Source organism: Bombus vosnesenskii, unplaced genomic scaffold, assembly GCF_011952255.1.
Source record: "Bombus vosnesenskii isolate JDL3184/JDL3185 unplaced genomic scaffold, Bvos_JDL3184-5_v1.1 scf7180000013311, whole genome shotgun sequence".
In the NCBI taxonomy this organism is placed as follows: domain Eukaryota; kingdom Metazoa; phylum Arthropoda; class Insecta; order Hymenoptera; family Apidae; genus Bombus; species Bombus vosnesenskii.
In genome coordinates, this window is record NW_022882959.1 from 247,580 (window position 1) to 264,275 (window position 16,696).

General features: G+C 42.1%; 1 protein-coding gene across 1 annotated transcript; it reads right to left on the bottom strand.

Annotated features, from left to right (window-relative positions):
* Positions 1–1,833: 1,833 nt before the first annotated feature.
* On the bottom strand, positions 1,834–10,210 carry LOC117234956 (protein glass-like). The gene is made up of 7 exons (XM_033496548.1): positions 10,049–10,210; positions 8,974–9,159; positions 7,949–8,279; positions 5,521–5,793; positions 3,654–3,989; positions 2,446–2,613; positions 1,834–2,150 (listed from the first exon to the last, which is right to left on the bottom strand). Exons 2-7 carry the CDS (start codon positions 9,035–9,037, stop codon positions 1,985–1,987), a joined length of 1,338 nt encoding a protein of 445 aa, XP_033352439.1. The 5' UTR covers positions 9,038–9,159; positions 10,049–10,210; the 3' UTR covers positions 1,834–1,984.
* Between the last annotated feature and the right edge of the window lie 6,486 nt (positions 10,211–16,696).

Consider the following 16,696-nt stretch of genomic DNA (forward strand, 5'->3'; position numbering starts at 1 on the left):
TATATATATATATATATCATATATAGGTATAGACGATTAGTTCTTCAGTTTCTCAGTGATCGATACATATGTATATTACGTCGGATGAAAGGATTTTTTCTTTTCTTCTTTTTTTTTTTTTTTTTTTCTTAATATTATTTAGTCGTTCGGAAGACAAAAATAGACTGAGTTGTTTGGTATTATTCATCGATGCTTTTGGGTTGAATATGCACCTTACACGAGCTTTTGCTTCGAAGCTTTCACAAGCGAATGACGAACCATTCCAACTGTTGTAAAGATCAAATTACCGAACAACACTTGATCGATAAATATGAGACGATGTAGGAGTGAGAGAGCGAGCGAGCGAGCGAGCGAGCAAGCAAGCGAGAGAGAGAGAGAGAGAGAGAGAGAGAGAGAAAGAAAGAAGAAATGAAAACATAAAGCATCACAGAGACACATACAGTGTGACAGAGATGACATTATACAGTTCTAAATAGAGATACGCTACGTACACGCTACACGTGGTACGTTTGTCGCGTGACGAGATGGTCCAAAAAGCTGCAGGTTTGTTTAGAGGACTTCGATATAGAGAATCGGGGGTCAGCTCGTCCCTGCAACAAGTCGTACCGGTACATAACGTAGGAACATTATACATACGTTTTCTTTCTTTTCTTTTTCAAGAATATTATTACTTATAAATACATCATTATATATATATGAAGAAAGAACGAGAGCGTGAGCGAGAGAATTTTGACGAATGAATAGGAGATACTACTCTAAATGATGGAGAGAGCTGTTTTTATATAGTTTTAATTGTGAAGAGAGGTAAATTAATGCGAGGATTCATGAACCAATATCTACGCACTTAATTACCAACTAGCCGGCGAATATGAAGCCTCCTTTTCCCCCCTTCTGTCTACGAGAAAGTATGTGGGTCCTGATGCTGTGGGATTACAAACAAAAAAGAACTCACATATTCATTCATCCGTTTTTAATTAGTCGTTCTCATACGAATATTCTATATATATTATATATTAATATATATATATATGTATAAATACATTATATATATATATATTATATATAGAGAGAGGTCGTTCTTTTTTCTTTTTTTTTTTTTTTGTCCGATGGAAATGGCGCCAAAACACCTTCGTTTTACAATGACGAAAAAGAAGCAAACTGAGAAAGAAAAAGCCACATAATGAAAATTGAAGATGGTGAAAACAGCAACATTAATATTATAATTAATAATAATTATAATAAATACAATATTTGTACAATAATCAACGGTGCTGTGGTGGATGCTGTAGGTCTAAATCTGCGATACCCTGTTAACCTATCCCTGACCTATTTGTAAACAATTCCTGAACGTATAAGTGAACGAACAAGAAATTTCGCGGGTGCATACTTTCTAAAATTATAACGATGCCGATACATTTCGTTTTTTATTTCCTTCGATTTAATGTTCCGATTCAAGAGGTGATGATGATGATGATGATGATGATGATGTTGGCGAGGATGATAATGATAATGATGATGATGATGATTGATGATTGATGATGATGATGATGATGATTGATGATGATGATAATGGTAATGATGATGATGTGTATATATATGTATATATGATATATATACATATATATATACTCTCACACACACACATACACACACACACATATATATATATGCATATATGTATATATATATAATGAATTCTTGATGAGTTCCTAATGCCAAATATAACACATATTGTGATTATTACTTGTCTTGTGTATCGTTTAAAAAAATATTCAAATGTAAGCCCTTAAATAACCAAGTGTTCGCACGAACGCTTTGCAAATTTGAGTCAGTCAGGAAGCAGAACTCTATTGAGAGTATCAACATTCGTCGCAGTTATTTTATTTTACATTTTCGCCGGTAAGCTCGAGCCAAGTTGAATCACAGGTATTCGACAACATCGCGGTAGAACACGATTGTTATCGATAATCGATATTGAGCTGTGTCACGTTAGAGAACCGCCATGGACTCTCATATGCCTGTTCAGATTACCGCTTTGGCTAAACCTCAGCAAGCACAACTTACACTGATATGGTTTCTCGCCAGAGTGAATACGAAGATGTTTGGTTAATGTAGAACTATCCGAGAATGCCTTTTTGCAGAATCGACATCTGGAATAAAAGAGAATTGGCGATTATAAAAGGTAAATCGATCAATTGGATTGCAAAACGTAATACAACATTGTTTAACGTAATTATGTCGATAATCGTCGACTTGGAAGTAATTTATATGAATTTAGAAGAAATAATTTTGTATAATATAAGAGATGTCATTCCAGATTTTTATACTTTTCTGCATGCGATAAGATACAAATACTTCCAAGTAATGATATGTGCCGGTTTTATGCGGCACGCGTTGTGCCACGGGTGAACAAATAATCAATCCATATAACGTGGTGCAACACACCTATACGGACGTTCTCCCGAGTGCGTTCTCATATGTGTGGTTACGGAACTGCTTTGCGAAAATCTCCGATCACACACTGGACATCGAAATGGTTTTTCTCCCGAATGAGTTCTTGCATGGGCAGTTAAATTCGCGGCCTGACTAAATGCCTTGGAGCACGCGTGACACCTAAAACATGTAAATCTTGAGACATTTTGTAAATATAAAATAATATTAGTAAAAATTATCGCATAAAAGAATCCGAATTCTATGGTTTCATAGGAAGATAATTTTGATATATCGATCTATTATATACATATGTAATTGAAACGATTATTTCATCACTGCGACATCATTTTCAAGTGGAAAATTTATTATAGTGGAAAAAATATTTTTATTTTTCATACGGAGCAGTAAATTTTGGTTGTAGGAGAACCATGTTATTATGCCAATATAGTGGTTATTGGTAACAGTAACGAGTTTTTGTTAGTTTGTAATTCCATCGTTCTATTGAAAATTGAAGTACTGGAATTGCGACGAAACGATTTATAGGAAGAACGACTGTAAGTATTTTGTCTAAAGAATTTGTGAACTAATTGTATTTAAATTTAAAAGAAAGAAGAAAAAAAGATGGTAATCTCGTTAAGTATGTGTCGTTTTCGAAGGTTCGATTTTGATACGATGAAAGTTTTGAACCTAACCTAAAGTAACGATGGGAACGATGGGGTACTGTCGCGAATACTGTTCGAACAACAGAAGTAAATATTTATGGTCTAAAGTATTTTTGATAACATCGATTAGAATAAATCTTTTATCAATATTTGAAAGTATCTACGAAGTTATAGAATTTAATTGAACTTTCATATCGACTCTATTAACCCTGCAACAAGATAATAACATAATATTATACACTTTCAGATGCTTTTCAACGTAATATTTAGTGGATTTAAATTGTTCCATCTGTGATTGTGCATTCATGATCGATGAAATCTATAAAGAACAGTATAATGCCAGCATAGTGACAATAATAAATCTTTGTACAATGATAAGTAAAATTGTCAACGTGTAGAATATCTCGTTTGATATATATCTGTGAATCGGTATCGTTTCGAGAGGTTCTCTTATAATAAATTTCTAATTACTGCTGTAAATCGGTGAACGGAATAGAACGACCAACCTTTATCGATCGAATGTTATCGAGCGATAAGCGAAGCGGATGCACCACTAACCTAAACGGTTTCTCCCCAGAGTGCGTTCTAAGATGCGTCTTGAGGGTGCTGGGTCGCGCATACGACTTGCCGCAAATTCGGCATAGGTTAGGTCTGCCATTGTCGTCGGGTGTGACTGGGTTCCCGGTGGCGCCTATGCACAGAGCATGCTCACTGGACAATTGCAGCCTGGAATGGCCGTGCGCCGGGGGATGAGAATGAGGATGGGTACTGGTGCCGATCAGACTATTGGCCGGGGGTTGATTCACCCTTGCCTGCTGCTCCACGGGATTATACTGCTGGGCGGGACTTAACAGGGGTTCCACGCCCCATGCCGACGAATAGCTTTGCTCGTACCTACGCACACAACCGTGAATTTCAGAATAGCTCGGCTTTTACACCCTCTTAGATGCGCACCCTCTCCGTCGAGCAAAATGGCGAAGGGCTGTCTGGCTTCGAAGAGAAATATTACGAGCTACTTCACAAAAAGTATATCGAAATGGTGAGATGAAATTGTATTTTTGAAAAAATGCTGTCGGAAATAATCGAAAGGCTGCCTTGGTCAAGTGAATTTTGTTGTGGTATAAGGTGTTTAAGAGATTCTCATGTATCAAATTCTTATTATAAAAACTTTTCTACGTTGTAGGAATTTTCCAGGTATTTAGGTAATAATACGAATTGCACGACAATCATACGAACTAGATGTTTAATAAGAAAGTACCTTTCTTATTTATTTGTATATATTTACTTTGTTATTTTTAATAGTTTGATCGTCTTAAAAATTGTGGTCTCTCTTTTTGTCTATATAGTTTTTAGCTACGTATTTCGATAATTGATAAAGCAAACGCATGGTATTTTAGGAAATTTTTATATCGTAAAAGGAATGACGACAGAATTGCTATATAATAAAACTTGTTGAATCGTTTAAATCGTTGTGTTATGCGAGTTTCTGTGTTTGTGTTTTTCTAAGCAAATAGTAAAAAGCTTTATAAAACAATCAGATTCTTTGTATCGCAACAATTTCAACAAATTCACGTAATTTAGAAGAATAGAGTATCGGTTCACCTTACGATTCTTATGGCTTCCAATAAAGTGTCGATTTCTATGAAACAGTGCCGCTACGAATATGGTTCGATTCAGAAAATGTTCGTACTCGCCGCTCTATTTCTAGGCAACGAAAAAGATTCCAAGAAAATAAAATGATAACGAATATTATTTCATAACGATTATTCTCTAAATTCTACGACCCCTTTCATATGAAAGAATAGCAATATTTTATAAAGTCTAATTTCACGATTGAAACAAGTATTTAAAATACTACGAAACGAATTTTGAAACTTATTTTCCTAAGGATATTGAAAATTAATAGAGACCGATATTACATGTTTTAAGGATTTTAGATAAACCTATAAACGACATTTAAATTTTATATGAAATATTAAACAAAGGAGAAGAATGATAAAAAATTGTGGAAATCGAGGTCCTTCCGATACTAGAAGTTTTAATTTTTAATTAAATAAATAATCTTCTATCGTAATTAATTGTAATTGTATTTTATATCTTACATTACGACGTACAGATGATGCGAATGAAATAACAGTTTTATATTAATATTATAGCGAAATACGTTGAATTTGTAGTGAATGTTGGCGGACGTGTTAATGGTTGGAGCGGCAGCGTGTAAGGAGAAAGCGATTGGATTGGTTTCGATGATTTGGAAAGATAGAAATTGAAAATCTATTTTGAAACCGAAGAACAGTGTTTTTATCAGTCGTAAAGACACGGATCGTTAAAGATACAAATGGAGGATAAGCGTTAGCGTTGAAAATAAAAGTTTGATCATTTTCTACTCGCTCGTTGAAATAAATACGAATAAAACGATACTCACCCAGAGTGCATGTTCATGTTCATGGTCATATTCATAGAAACGTTCACAGACATGGCTGGTGTAGACGCGTAATGCGTGGGTGGAACAGGTGGGCCAAGATTTTGAGTATAATCTTGAGAATAATGATGACTCGATCCTGCCGTGGAGTAGTATCCGCCGGTAGGACTTCCAGGATGGACCACCGCATGTTTTAACGATAGTAACACGTCCGCCACACCTTCCCCGTTCGCGTTGCTCGTTCTCGGCGCACATTCTCCTCTGGTGCAACCCCAACTGCAAGGACGCTTAAAGATTACAAGGTATATCGAATACAACGTTACAGTCATTTTTACGCTACATGCCACTCCATATTCCTTTTTCTGTTTCTTGTCTCGCGTCGATCGTTACGTCCATCGTTACGTCCATCGTTACGTCCATCGTTAATCCCGCTAATGTAGTGGCTACAAAAATTACTTGCTCGTACGCTTATTTTCTAATCATATAAAAGTACATATTACTATATGATACGTTAATTGTTACAGTTGCATCTAACTAGCTAGTATATAAATCCACCGATAAACGTACTAGCGTACTAATAGTTTCTGTAGCCACTGTATAATATTTTTCGAACAGAGGAGAACGACTCGAACGTATGGAAAACCTAAGGTCGCTAAAGTCGATTATCCTGGTTAACAAGTGGCTCCAATTATTCACTTTTAGAGAAATCGAAATGTTTGTCTAATATGAAATATATAATAGAAAACGTGTTGGATAGACGAGGAGGTGCACGAAATTTTTGCAACTATTACGGTCGTTTTTCAGATAAAATTTGTTACCTATTCGATGTCAAACGCTGTACATATCGAAGAACGAGGAGAGTGAGAAAGCTGTCGTTTTTGAAAAAGGCAATATTAAATTTCACGCAGTTTCACGCAGAACGATCATTATTTATTCCGATTTTTATCATTTTACTTACCGACTTCTTCTAATGGCATCAAATGAGATATAGGAAAAGTTTACGGAAACTAGGAACAATTTATTACTACATAAGATGGCAAGTTCTTCGAGAAAGATAATTAAATGAAGATATTATCGAAGAAAAGACTCTATTAAAATAAAAACGTATACATAGGATTTGAAATTTTCTTAAACTTGGCTACAAACTATCCAAACAATTCGATATTTCCATTATTTTTTTCTTTTTTCTTTTTCCTTTTTTTCCTTTTTTTTCTTCTTTTCTTTTTTAGTCGAAACGTTTGCGTGCTTCGTTGTTTGTTAATATCAAATCTGTTTCGAACGAAATATTCGGACGTATCAGCGTTGAATTGAAATATATCGTCAGATATATTATATCCGTTTGTTTATTTTTACCGATCCGGTAAACCGGTTCACTCTTTAGTCCCGTGTATGCAACGATCGATTCCAAGTGGAAACGCGTAACATTAGTCAGACCAGGACGCATGGCGGTTCACGTACGGGCGAAATAACTGATATTTTAGGAAATAATCGTAAAGATTGTGGAGGATTGGTCGTTGATAGGTCGAGCGAAATATTTCTGTCGCGGTCCGTCCAATATATTTTGAATAAATGAATAAATAAACAAATTATTTACAGCCGAATTCGCGAGTCGTTGGTACAAACGCAAGTGGCGGAATAAATACTCGTTGATGCTCTTCGATACTGTTCGCGATACTCTCTCGGTGGCGATCGCGTCCGTTTATTTATTAACGGGTCTTGATACTCGGAGGCAAAACAACAGCAGGATTTGAATCGTCGCGAATTCAATTCGATCGTAACGAAGAGTAGAGAACTATACAAAGGCCGCAGAGGAAAATCATAATAAATCGTATTTTACGTTTCTTACACGCAGGCAATTTTGAAACTCGTCGCACGTTGTAAATCAAGCCTAAATAGTCGAAGGTATCCTTCCGTTTGGATTCGCGGTTGAATATATGTTTTGAAATACTTGAAAAATGCCTATCGTGGCGATTAAACTGCAGATTTTTGTACATTTATGGGGGAAAAACACGCAGCATGCACATAACGTGTAAGAACATTACTTGTGCTTGAATCTCGTTCTTCTCGTTACTCTCGCTTCGACGGATGTTTAAAAGACCAAAGAACTAACAAAAAAAAAAAAAAAAAAAAAAAAGGTTAAAACGAAGAATCATCGTTTCGTTTCTTTTTTTTTTTTTTTTCAGATATAAGGAATTAAAGATATAAGAATATAAGGAAGGAAAGAAGGTGGCGGCATATTTTTTACCAAACTTGTTACGCTATTTGATACGCTATTTCAGCGTATTCATATTTGTAATAGAAGTATAAGAAAAGTATGCACGAAAGGAAACAAACGAAGAGACGACGACGAGTGGACAAATTTCTAGAGATTGGAGCGAAAAAGGTGAAACAACGAATGGAACGAGGAGAGAGAGATTTTCCTGCCACTTACTTGTAGGTTGCCGAGCATGGGCTGAAGAGACCAGGAGGTAACGGGTCCAAGTCCAACGGTGGCAATGGAAAACCGGCCATATCGTCGACCCAGAAGCTCGCCCCAAACTCGCTGACCACTTGGCTCTGTCCGGAATTTTGGATGTGTTGCGTTTGATCAGCGCCAATGTCTTGCGGAGAATTTTGCAGATCCTGTAGACGAAGCGTGCCCTGCAGTGCACCCAGAGTCTCTTCGTTTTGATTATCCGTTAAGGTGTCTTCGGTGGACAGGACACCGAGAGACCCGGTGCACAGGCCGGAAGGTATGGTGGCCTCGATACTTCCTACCGAACCTACGGATAGAAGAGACGTTCGATCAAATCGAATTAGGAAGACGACGCTGTTTGAAAAAATATGTCCGAAGCTTGCTGCTAAAATCAAAATGGAAAATTACGATGCTTTCGGATCGTGAAATTTCAACTTTGTGTATCGTTAAACGTAAAATTGTAAGATCGAAATTTAGATAAAGTTCAGTTGGAAAATATGGCTAATAGAAAATCGTCTAACTTGATTATTTTGCAGTTTGAAGAGAGATTATGGGAGAGATGGCGAGAGAGAACGCGAGAGATATCGAGTAACCGTTGATCGTAAAGATTCTTCTGCTGAAATCTTCGGTCGAGATTCACGGACCATTGGCGGAAAGATAAACGACGAGTTTACGAGCATCTGTATCGTTCTGTAACGCGTTATCCTGCAACGTGCGAGAAAGAATATGTAAAAGTCCGACGCAAGGTGGAACATGGAAGGAAAACGCGGAATGCTGGTCGCATGAACGAAAATAAAGAATACGCGAAGAAGGAGGACGTCACTCGGCGGAAGGAGGCAAAGTCACTTGGTAAAATCGTAGATAATCGCTAAGATATGTCGTGTTTCGTAAGAATAAGAAAAGAAAGGTCGCATCGGTTCCTTCGAGTCTCGATTCTCGCGTCTCGTATACGATATATAGCAGTGAAAATTATATTCGCAGTCAGGGACACTGTGGCTCACCTGTGCCAAGGGTGTACGGCGGTTCGGAGGTGTTCACCGTGTGATGATTCTGCAGAAACTCCATCTCTGCGAAATTTCTGGTCGTAGCCGCCCTTAGAGACACCCCCTTCCCCCGCCTCTCTCGACAAAATACACGGACGGATTGCCTCCTCTCTGTAGAGACGTGGTCCAGCCCCTCTGGTCTCCCTAGCAACCGCACATTGCTCCATGAGTATGACCGATTTCTTTATCAATATTTTTCGCGATATTTCCACCGTTGCCGCCGCCGTCGCCACCGCCACCGCCACCGTCGCTTTCTTGATTGCCGATAAAATATCGCGAAAAAATATTCGTCGATATTTTCTTTTCGATACTCGTCTCTATAATTCGCTCTATCGTTCGTTCTGTCGTTCGCCTTCGGACGTTCCTTCCTTATTTCCGTATTTTCTTTCTTTCCTTTTATATTTTAGAAAATTCTCATCCAGTTTGTTGGAGATAACGCGTACCGCGAGACAAGTCGGAGAACGTCGAGTCGCTTTTCTTTCGAACGATCGTCAGTTTCGAAACGATACGACGTCGACGATATCCGTTGACACGGTATATCGAGAGCAACGGCATGGAACGATAGACGAAATATTTGAAGGCGGTTTTCGAAAATTGCCTGTTTACGCGTTACAGGCGTATTCGAGGCTCGATGCTTTAGAAATCGCGAATTCGACGATCGAATATATTTTTTTCGAAGATGGGAAAATAAAATAAAGCTAGGAAACGAAAGATATAAGAAGCTCGATAAACCGACTACTGGTCAAACTACAGACAGACGACTAAATAGTTTTACCATATATATCGTTACGTACGAACGTTCATTTTTTTAGCGATCGCATCGATCGCGTTTCCAGCGTTTTTCCGATTTCTTTGAATTCGTTCGAAAATTTATTCGAGAGATCGTAGTACTCGGTAACGTAACTTTATAACGCGATTGTTTGAGAGAGCAAAGGTGATGAGCGAAAAAATGAGCGAAAATTCATGAATGACTTTTTATGAATGGCTGAAAGGAAAATGCACGTGCATATGGACCGAGCTCATAGAAGAGTACCTTTATGGCTTGGAAGACCTGCCGGTTTCCTCTAAAGGCTTCTGCAGAAAATCTGCCAGATATTTTCATTCATAGCCTGAAAACCATGTGCATGTTGCCACGTGATTCGGTTCTCCATATCCAGCGATTCGAACGATCATCGATCGTCGATCGATGCGGGAAATTTGCGTTTCGTCGATTCTCTTGGCGCGAGAAAATGGCCTTCCGCTTTCTTCCCTTCGAAACTTATCCTTTTACCCGCTTCCCCTTGCACGACTAACAATTACCGACTACAAACTACGACAAGTATCTGGTATTCGTTACACCGTGTATTTCAGATCGGCGGAAAGACTCGGCTTTCAAACTCTTCGTTCGAAACACTGTCTCCGACTTTGAAACTGAAACTCGCCTGCACGGTTAACAATTTCCAAAAAGCCTAACAGGTGTACGGTATTTGCGCCGTTCGTTCGACGCGATCGTCTGGATCCGAGTCATCGCTTTCGCACGATTCGCACACGGAACGCAAAATCAACGCAAAATCAACGCAAAATCAACGCAAAATCAACGTAAACGCGGTCGTCTCGCACAGTTGCTCGATGGTAAACAACGCGCATCCTTCCATCGCTGTACAATGTTCTCTTGTGAAACGCGTGCGTCGAGAGTCTCTTCTGTCTCGGCGGAACCGTACGCGATCTCTCGAATCGTTATTCACCTCGATCCCCTCGTGATCGAATTTTCAGTCTGATCTTGAAACACAGACAACACATAGCCGCGCACTGTACGCACTGTTCCGTTCTTCCCGTATCGCGTAAGAGCGCACTGGCAACGTTGACGAAACGAATTGCAAACTACATCGTAAGTTGACTGAAATCGCGTTCGAACTCGGTCGTCGATGTATATCGGAGTTTACAACGATGTGTATTAAAGTTGCAGCCGGCGTGAATCTCGAGAAGGTAGCGAGAAGGAGGAGAAGAGGAAGAAGAGGTAGAGGAAGACGAGGAAAAAGAAAAAGAGGGAGAAGCGTCGAGGGATGGTATCGTGCGCTGCTGCCATGCTGCCACGATGGCTCGTCAACGTGTCTTGGCTAACTAGGGATCTACCACCTACTATCACCCACTCTCACCCCTTATTCACTGCGACTACCACTTTGACCCCACTCCATCATGGGCCGGCCTTTTCGTCGCTCTCTTTTTTCCTCCACCACGCCTCACTTTCTTCCACGCACCTAACGTACTGCTCTTCCACGTGTGTCTACCCCTACCCTCGAGCAACGTTAACCTTTCGTCTACGCTCGCATTCGGCAACGCGTTTGCCAACGAGATTCGCAGCACTTTTCAATTTCGCTCCCGTTTAAACCGCGGATCCACGCGTTTTCTGTTCCACGATGTTTGCCCGTGCAGCGCAACGTTCGAGTTTGCTGCTGAACGGAATTTTCATCGTTTCCATTGCCAAACGATGCGCCTTAATTTCTATACATTCGGTCTATTTCTACGTACATCGTCGGCTACGATCGTCGAGCTCTCGCTTCGCTCGCTGGTTCATCTTATAATATTTGGTAGATAATAATATTTGGTAATATGTGGTAGAGGCGCCGAAGCGGCTACTCGGAATGGTAGAAAAGAAACGAGCGATAAAATTCTAAGATTCGACTATTCACCGATTTTCAAGAGCGAAGAAAGAAAATTCCCATGCGCGACCTATCGCACTGCCAGCGATATCCGTTACAAGGTAGAAGAAGGATGCGCGGAAAGAATAGGGGCAAGGTGGACGCGAGAGGACGCGAGGAAGAACCGTTTGAACGATATCCATGTCCACGGGCGTGTAAAACGCGAGACGTCTGGTTGGAATACACGGGTTGGCCGTCGTCGATGTCGACGACACGGGATACTAATGGTTCGTTGGGCGATCGGCGATCGGTGATCGGTGATCGGGGGCCCTCCTTCGCCTGTCCGCTTCGCCTCTACTACACCGGTATCCCGGTTGCCAGGCCGGGACGGGCAACTAGGATATTATTTTCTTCAGATACCATTACCACGCCGATCACGGTGGTCCTGCCTCGCAGACGAGTGGCCTCGATACCCTCGAGATCACTCGCTTGTAATGCCTTCCCTTTCGTCGATTATTGACCAGTGAACGGTGAGCCCGGCTGCCAAACACTCCGAGGCTACCTATTCCACTTGTGACCCATCTACGGCCACCCTTCGCGACCGCGCGCTCCCATGCCCGTTTTCTCAAACCGTGTCTCCTCGTACTCCGGCCTTTTAACGGCGAGCCTGCTTCGCAAGCCCGTCAAAAGTCGAAAGTTTCCGTTACCTTGTATATCGTTTCTGCAAACGGCAACTTTTCCGTCTTCCTTCCGGTATCTCGCTTAAATCCTACACTCGCGAAGAGTGTACTACTTTGTTTATTAACCTATCGAGCAAGCTCGACGAACGAGCGAAATTTGCCAGCTCGTCGTTCGGCGCGCATTACGCGCTTGGTCGAGATCGTTGCTCCGTTTTTGCGAAAAGTCCGTCGGGCCTTGCAGATCGGGACAACGCGAGTGCGAAACCCGCGGTTTAATTAGGCGTACGCGTTTAGCCGTGTCCGTTTATTTGCACGTTAAATTCGCGTAACTCGATACCAGCGTTAACGTCCGGTTTAAATACCAAGCCTCTGTATATCGTTATCAAATCGCGTCACTCTCGTCGATTCGTCTAAACGCGTTACAACGCACGATCGTATGGTTGCGAGCAACGAATAAACTAATGCTTCTTCCTGGCGTTTGCGATATTTCTTTCAAATTTAATATCGTATTTCTGTAATTCTTGTAATTCTATCGTTACTAAATATAAAACCGCCACGATAGGAAGGTAAACTAAGCTAAAGGTTAGGAAGGGGTAACAGAGGTTACATTTCGTTCTATCCGTTCTATCCGAAGCATCTGTTAATCCGTAAATTACCTTGAAAAGAAACTGTAATAGTCGCGTCGCGACCACCTTTCGATTCGCCGTTGCTACCGTAACTAGATTAATCGTTTTCAAGTTGGAAGGAAAGAAGAAGCGCTGTCAAACTTTTTTCTTCGACGAGATGAGAATATCTTAAGCTACGTTTTCTACAATGCCAAACGCAAAGTCTCCGATGCGAAAGATAGGAATAAACGTATAGAAAGTTTCTTTGCGACGAGACGAGTGATTTGTTTTCCGGGCGAGCGACGTTGCATGTTGGATGGAAGTTGGTTAGGCGATAGTTAGACGGTAGACGATGGAGATCGGAAAGAACGTAAAGTGGCCGATGGCTGGAAACGCGGTCTCTCACGAGGCCGGGCGCATCCGACTATCGAATGTCTCGACGTAATCGCGACCGTCAGGCCGGACACCTGACTACTGTAGTTCCGATGTGCACGCAGGAAGAGGAAGTCGACCGCATGGCACCGATCGTTCCGGCGTCCACCGTGTGTCGTCGACGCGAACCGTCCAGTCCGTCCGAGCTCTGCGTATTTTTCGATTCGTTATAACTCTACCTACGCGGCTCCGTATCGCTTACCGTTTACAGCGAATACGAGGAGCGATCGGGGAAAATACACCCAGCTGCGTGTCGTACGCACGCGGAAAGACGCGCGAAAGAACGACGAACGAAATAAGAGCGTAACGCGATCAACGTTTATTCGTTCGAAAAGTTTCGCGTCCGACCCTGGAAAACTGGTTAAAAGCGACGCTTCTCCGCTTCTCCGCTTCTCGATTACTAACGCGTACTAACGGTATAAATGTACGAAACGGTTTGTACGATGAAACCTTTCGCGAAGGAGAAGACGAAAAGACACGGAGGAAGGATTTATAAAATTGAAAAACACGAAAAACACGCGAGAACCTCGATACAGGCGTAAGAGAGAAGAGGGGGAAGAGGGGAAAGCGAGAAAGAAAAAAAGCGGCCAGAGGGTGTAAGAAGGATGGGAGTAGAGGGTCGCGTAGAAGAACTCGCAGTACGCCGAGTGCGCAACACCCTGGGTATTGGCTTACGCTTCCAACCGATCGGGCCCGTGGTATTTACGCAGGACCCCGTAGAAAACCGGACCCCGCCTTCGTCTCTGTCGATGGTAACGCGCGATTCCACGCAACTGTAACGTTTCCAACGAGTTCGAGCGGTCGCTGTTAGGGTCGGGTTAGACCCGACAGGGTGGTGCGCGATCACCATGATGACCATCGAGTGACCGTGCGAGTCGCGCGAGACGATCGTACGGATTTAATCGTTCGACCAACTAGTTGCCGCTTATATCGCGATCGAGACCGAAACAACTTGGTTTTCGTGGCAAAGTTCGCTAATTTTCGGATCGTAGCTCGAATCTAGAAAACGAAAGACAAACGAAGGAAGACAGCGCCAAAACGACGGCGTCCGAGGCAGATTCATTTTCGTTCACATCGTCGAATCGTTGTTTCGCAGGTAAAAATTTGATCGTATCGATGGAGCGACCACAAAATTTGCACGAAACGTTTACGCTCGATTTCCCGATCTCGAATCATCGATTCAGAGGCAGAGATAGCCCGTGGCGCGTAGCGTCTATGGCAACGAGAATCGGTCGGTCTTCCAACCCTCTTCGAGGGAGCATCGCAGCCAACCACACACCTGTGTTTGCTCGCACCTGAAATCAAACGGACGATTACATTCCCGCGATCGTTCTACCGGCGATATCGAAAGAAACAGACACGCGTCGTACGTATGCCGATCCGCCTTAATCGCGTGCGCGCGTTAAGCGACTACGCGAGCCGGGTTGCATCCGCTGTCGCGCCGCTTGTCTCGCCGGGTGCTCGTTTCTTAAATACTTTCGACAAATATAATCGCAGTACGTGGGGTGTACGTAAAGTGTACGTAGGGTGTACGTAGGGATTCGTAGGTACGTTCGTTTCTCCCTTTTCGTCCGCAAAATGAAGCGATACGGATACGGAAAACTAGCTTCTTTTACCTGAAATTTGCTCTTAACTCGCCGCTAGTCACTCGATTATTCGATCATAGCAGGATTAAACGTATCCGAATTCGCGTTTTCCGAGCAAAAGTTCCTCGAAATTCGATTTATGTTCGATTTTCTATTTTCCGTTTTCTTTTCTGTGCTATCGTGTAACGTGTGGCGCGTCAAAGTACGGCGTACAGTAACCAGCGGTGTAGGTCGATAGAGGAGCAGGAAACCGGCCGTCCATTCAAAGTTGAATGATTAACCCTCGTGACGAGATGACAGTGACGGTATTGTTCGCGATCAAAAGTTCCTCCCACTGGTGCCCATCTCCCTTTGCTAAAGTGATTGCGCATCGGATAATCTCCATCGTTGGGATAGAGCCTGCTTTCGACGATCGAGATGTTACTAAATACGTCACGGCTGCTTAATTACATTTGCGGCGAACCACCTCTCGCGGCTGCACCAGCTTCCAGATACCGTGTAACTGGAAGAACGCGGTATTCCAAGACGACGTATCGCCACGTTTTTACACATTTTTCGCATTCGATGCGCGTACATCGTGGAAAATCAATTTCCAAGTTTCATCGGCACCGTAACGTGACGTCGCTTGCATCGACGACATTACATCGGTGAAATTTTAAACGCATCCGAAAGCGTGCATAGCAATTACCAGATACTTGTTGCAAGCATATACGCTTTGCACACGCTTTGCCAAAGTGTTCGAATTTAGTCGATCGTTTATGCCATCTTGTCGTCTATGTTGTCTGTGTTTCTTCGATTCCAGTCATTCCACGATCACCGATAACTCCACGTATACGATCGTTGCCAGAAGATTTGCAAACGCGGCCGCCTCTTTGGTCGTTGGAAATCCCATCGGATGACGAGATAGCGATCGGATGATGGCTTATTGCGTTCTTTGTTCGAGCAAAGATCTTTGGCGTATGCGGTGACGGTGGCGGCCGGCTGGCACGCGCCACGTGTAATTCAATCGGCTATTTCGACGACCAGCAACGGCGGAACCGAGCGGCCCGGAAAGTCGACAAGGTTTTAATCCTCGAGAAAACTGTTACGAACACGGGGCGTGCTCGCTAATCGCGCCTCGCGAGTCTCGCCTTATTTTCTTAGTCGGCTATCTGCTAGGACAGATGCTAGGCCGTGGTCTCTGCCTCGCGTCTTCCTTCAACCCTTTCTCAAAATACGAAACTCGACACCAGCCGTGAATGTTGTAGCCAAATTGCCGCCTGCGACTCTCCTCTTAACTAAAAATAGCCGTCCGTGGTCGTTGGTTCTTGGATAAACAGCGCGAAGAAAGTTATTCGACCGTCGAAGTAAGTCGAGTTCTCCTTTATTTTCATTCCTATTGCCAATCTCGTCTTTTTTAAATCGTCTTCGAACCGAATTGCCGAATGGAAATGTCGACTAAAATGCCAAGCAAATTTATATCTTTACGTACGTTTATAAACGTAATTAAACAAACGGAAACTAGCTGGAGATTTACTTGGGCGTCCGAGTGTCGTGTCAACGATATGTGTATATTTTTACTCGATCGAGTTTCTAGAGATAATAACGCAGCGATCGGTGCCGTTTGCAAAATTTCTTCGGTTCTATTAACTATCGACAAACAGTCGACTGTCGTTGTCGCAAAAAATCTCCGATTCTTGCACCGATTCTTGAAACGATTTCAAAGCAACAGCCTGGACAAGCGCTTTGAAATTACGTTCCTCGATACGTAGACTTCGATT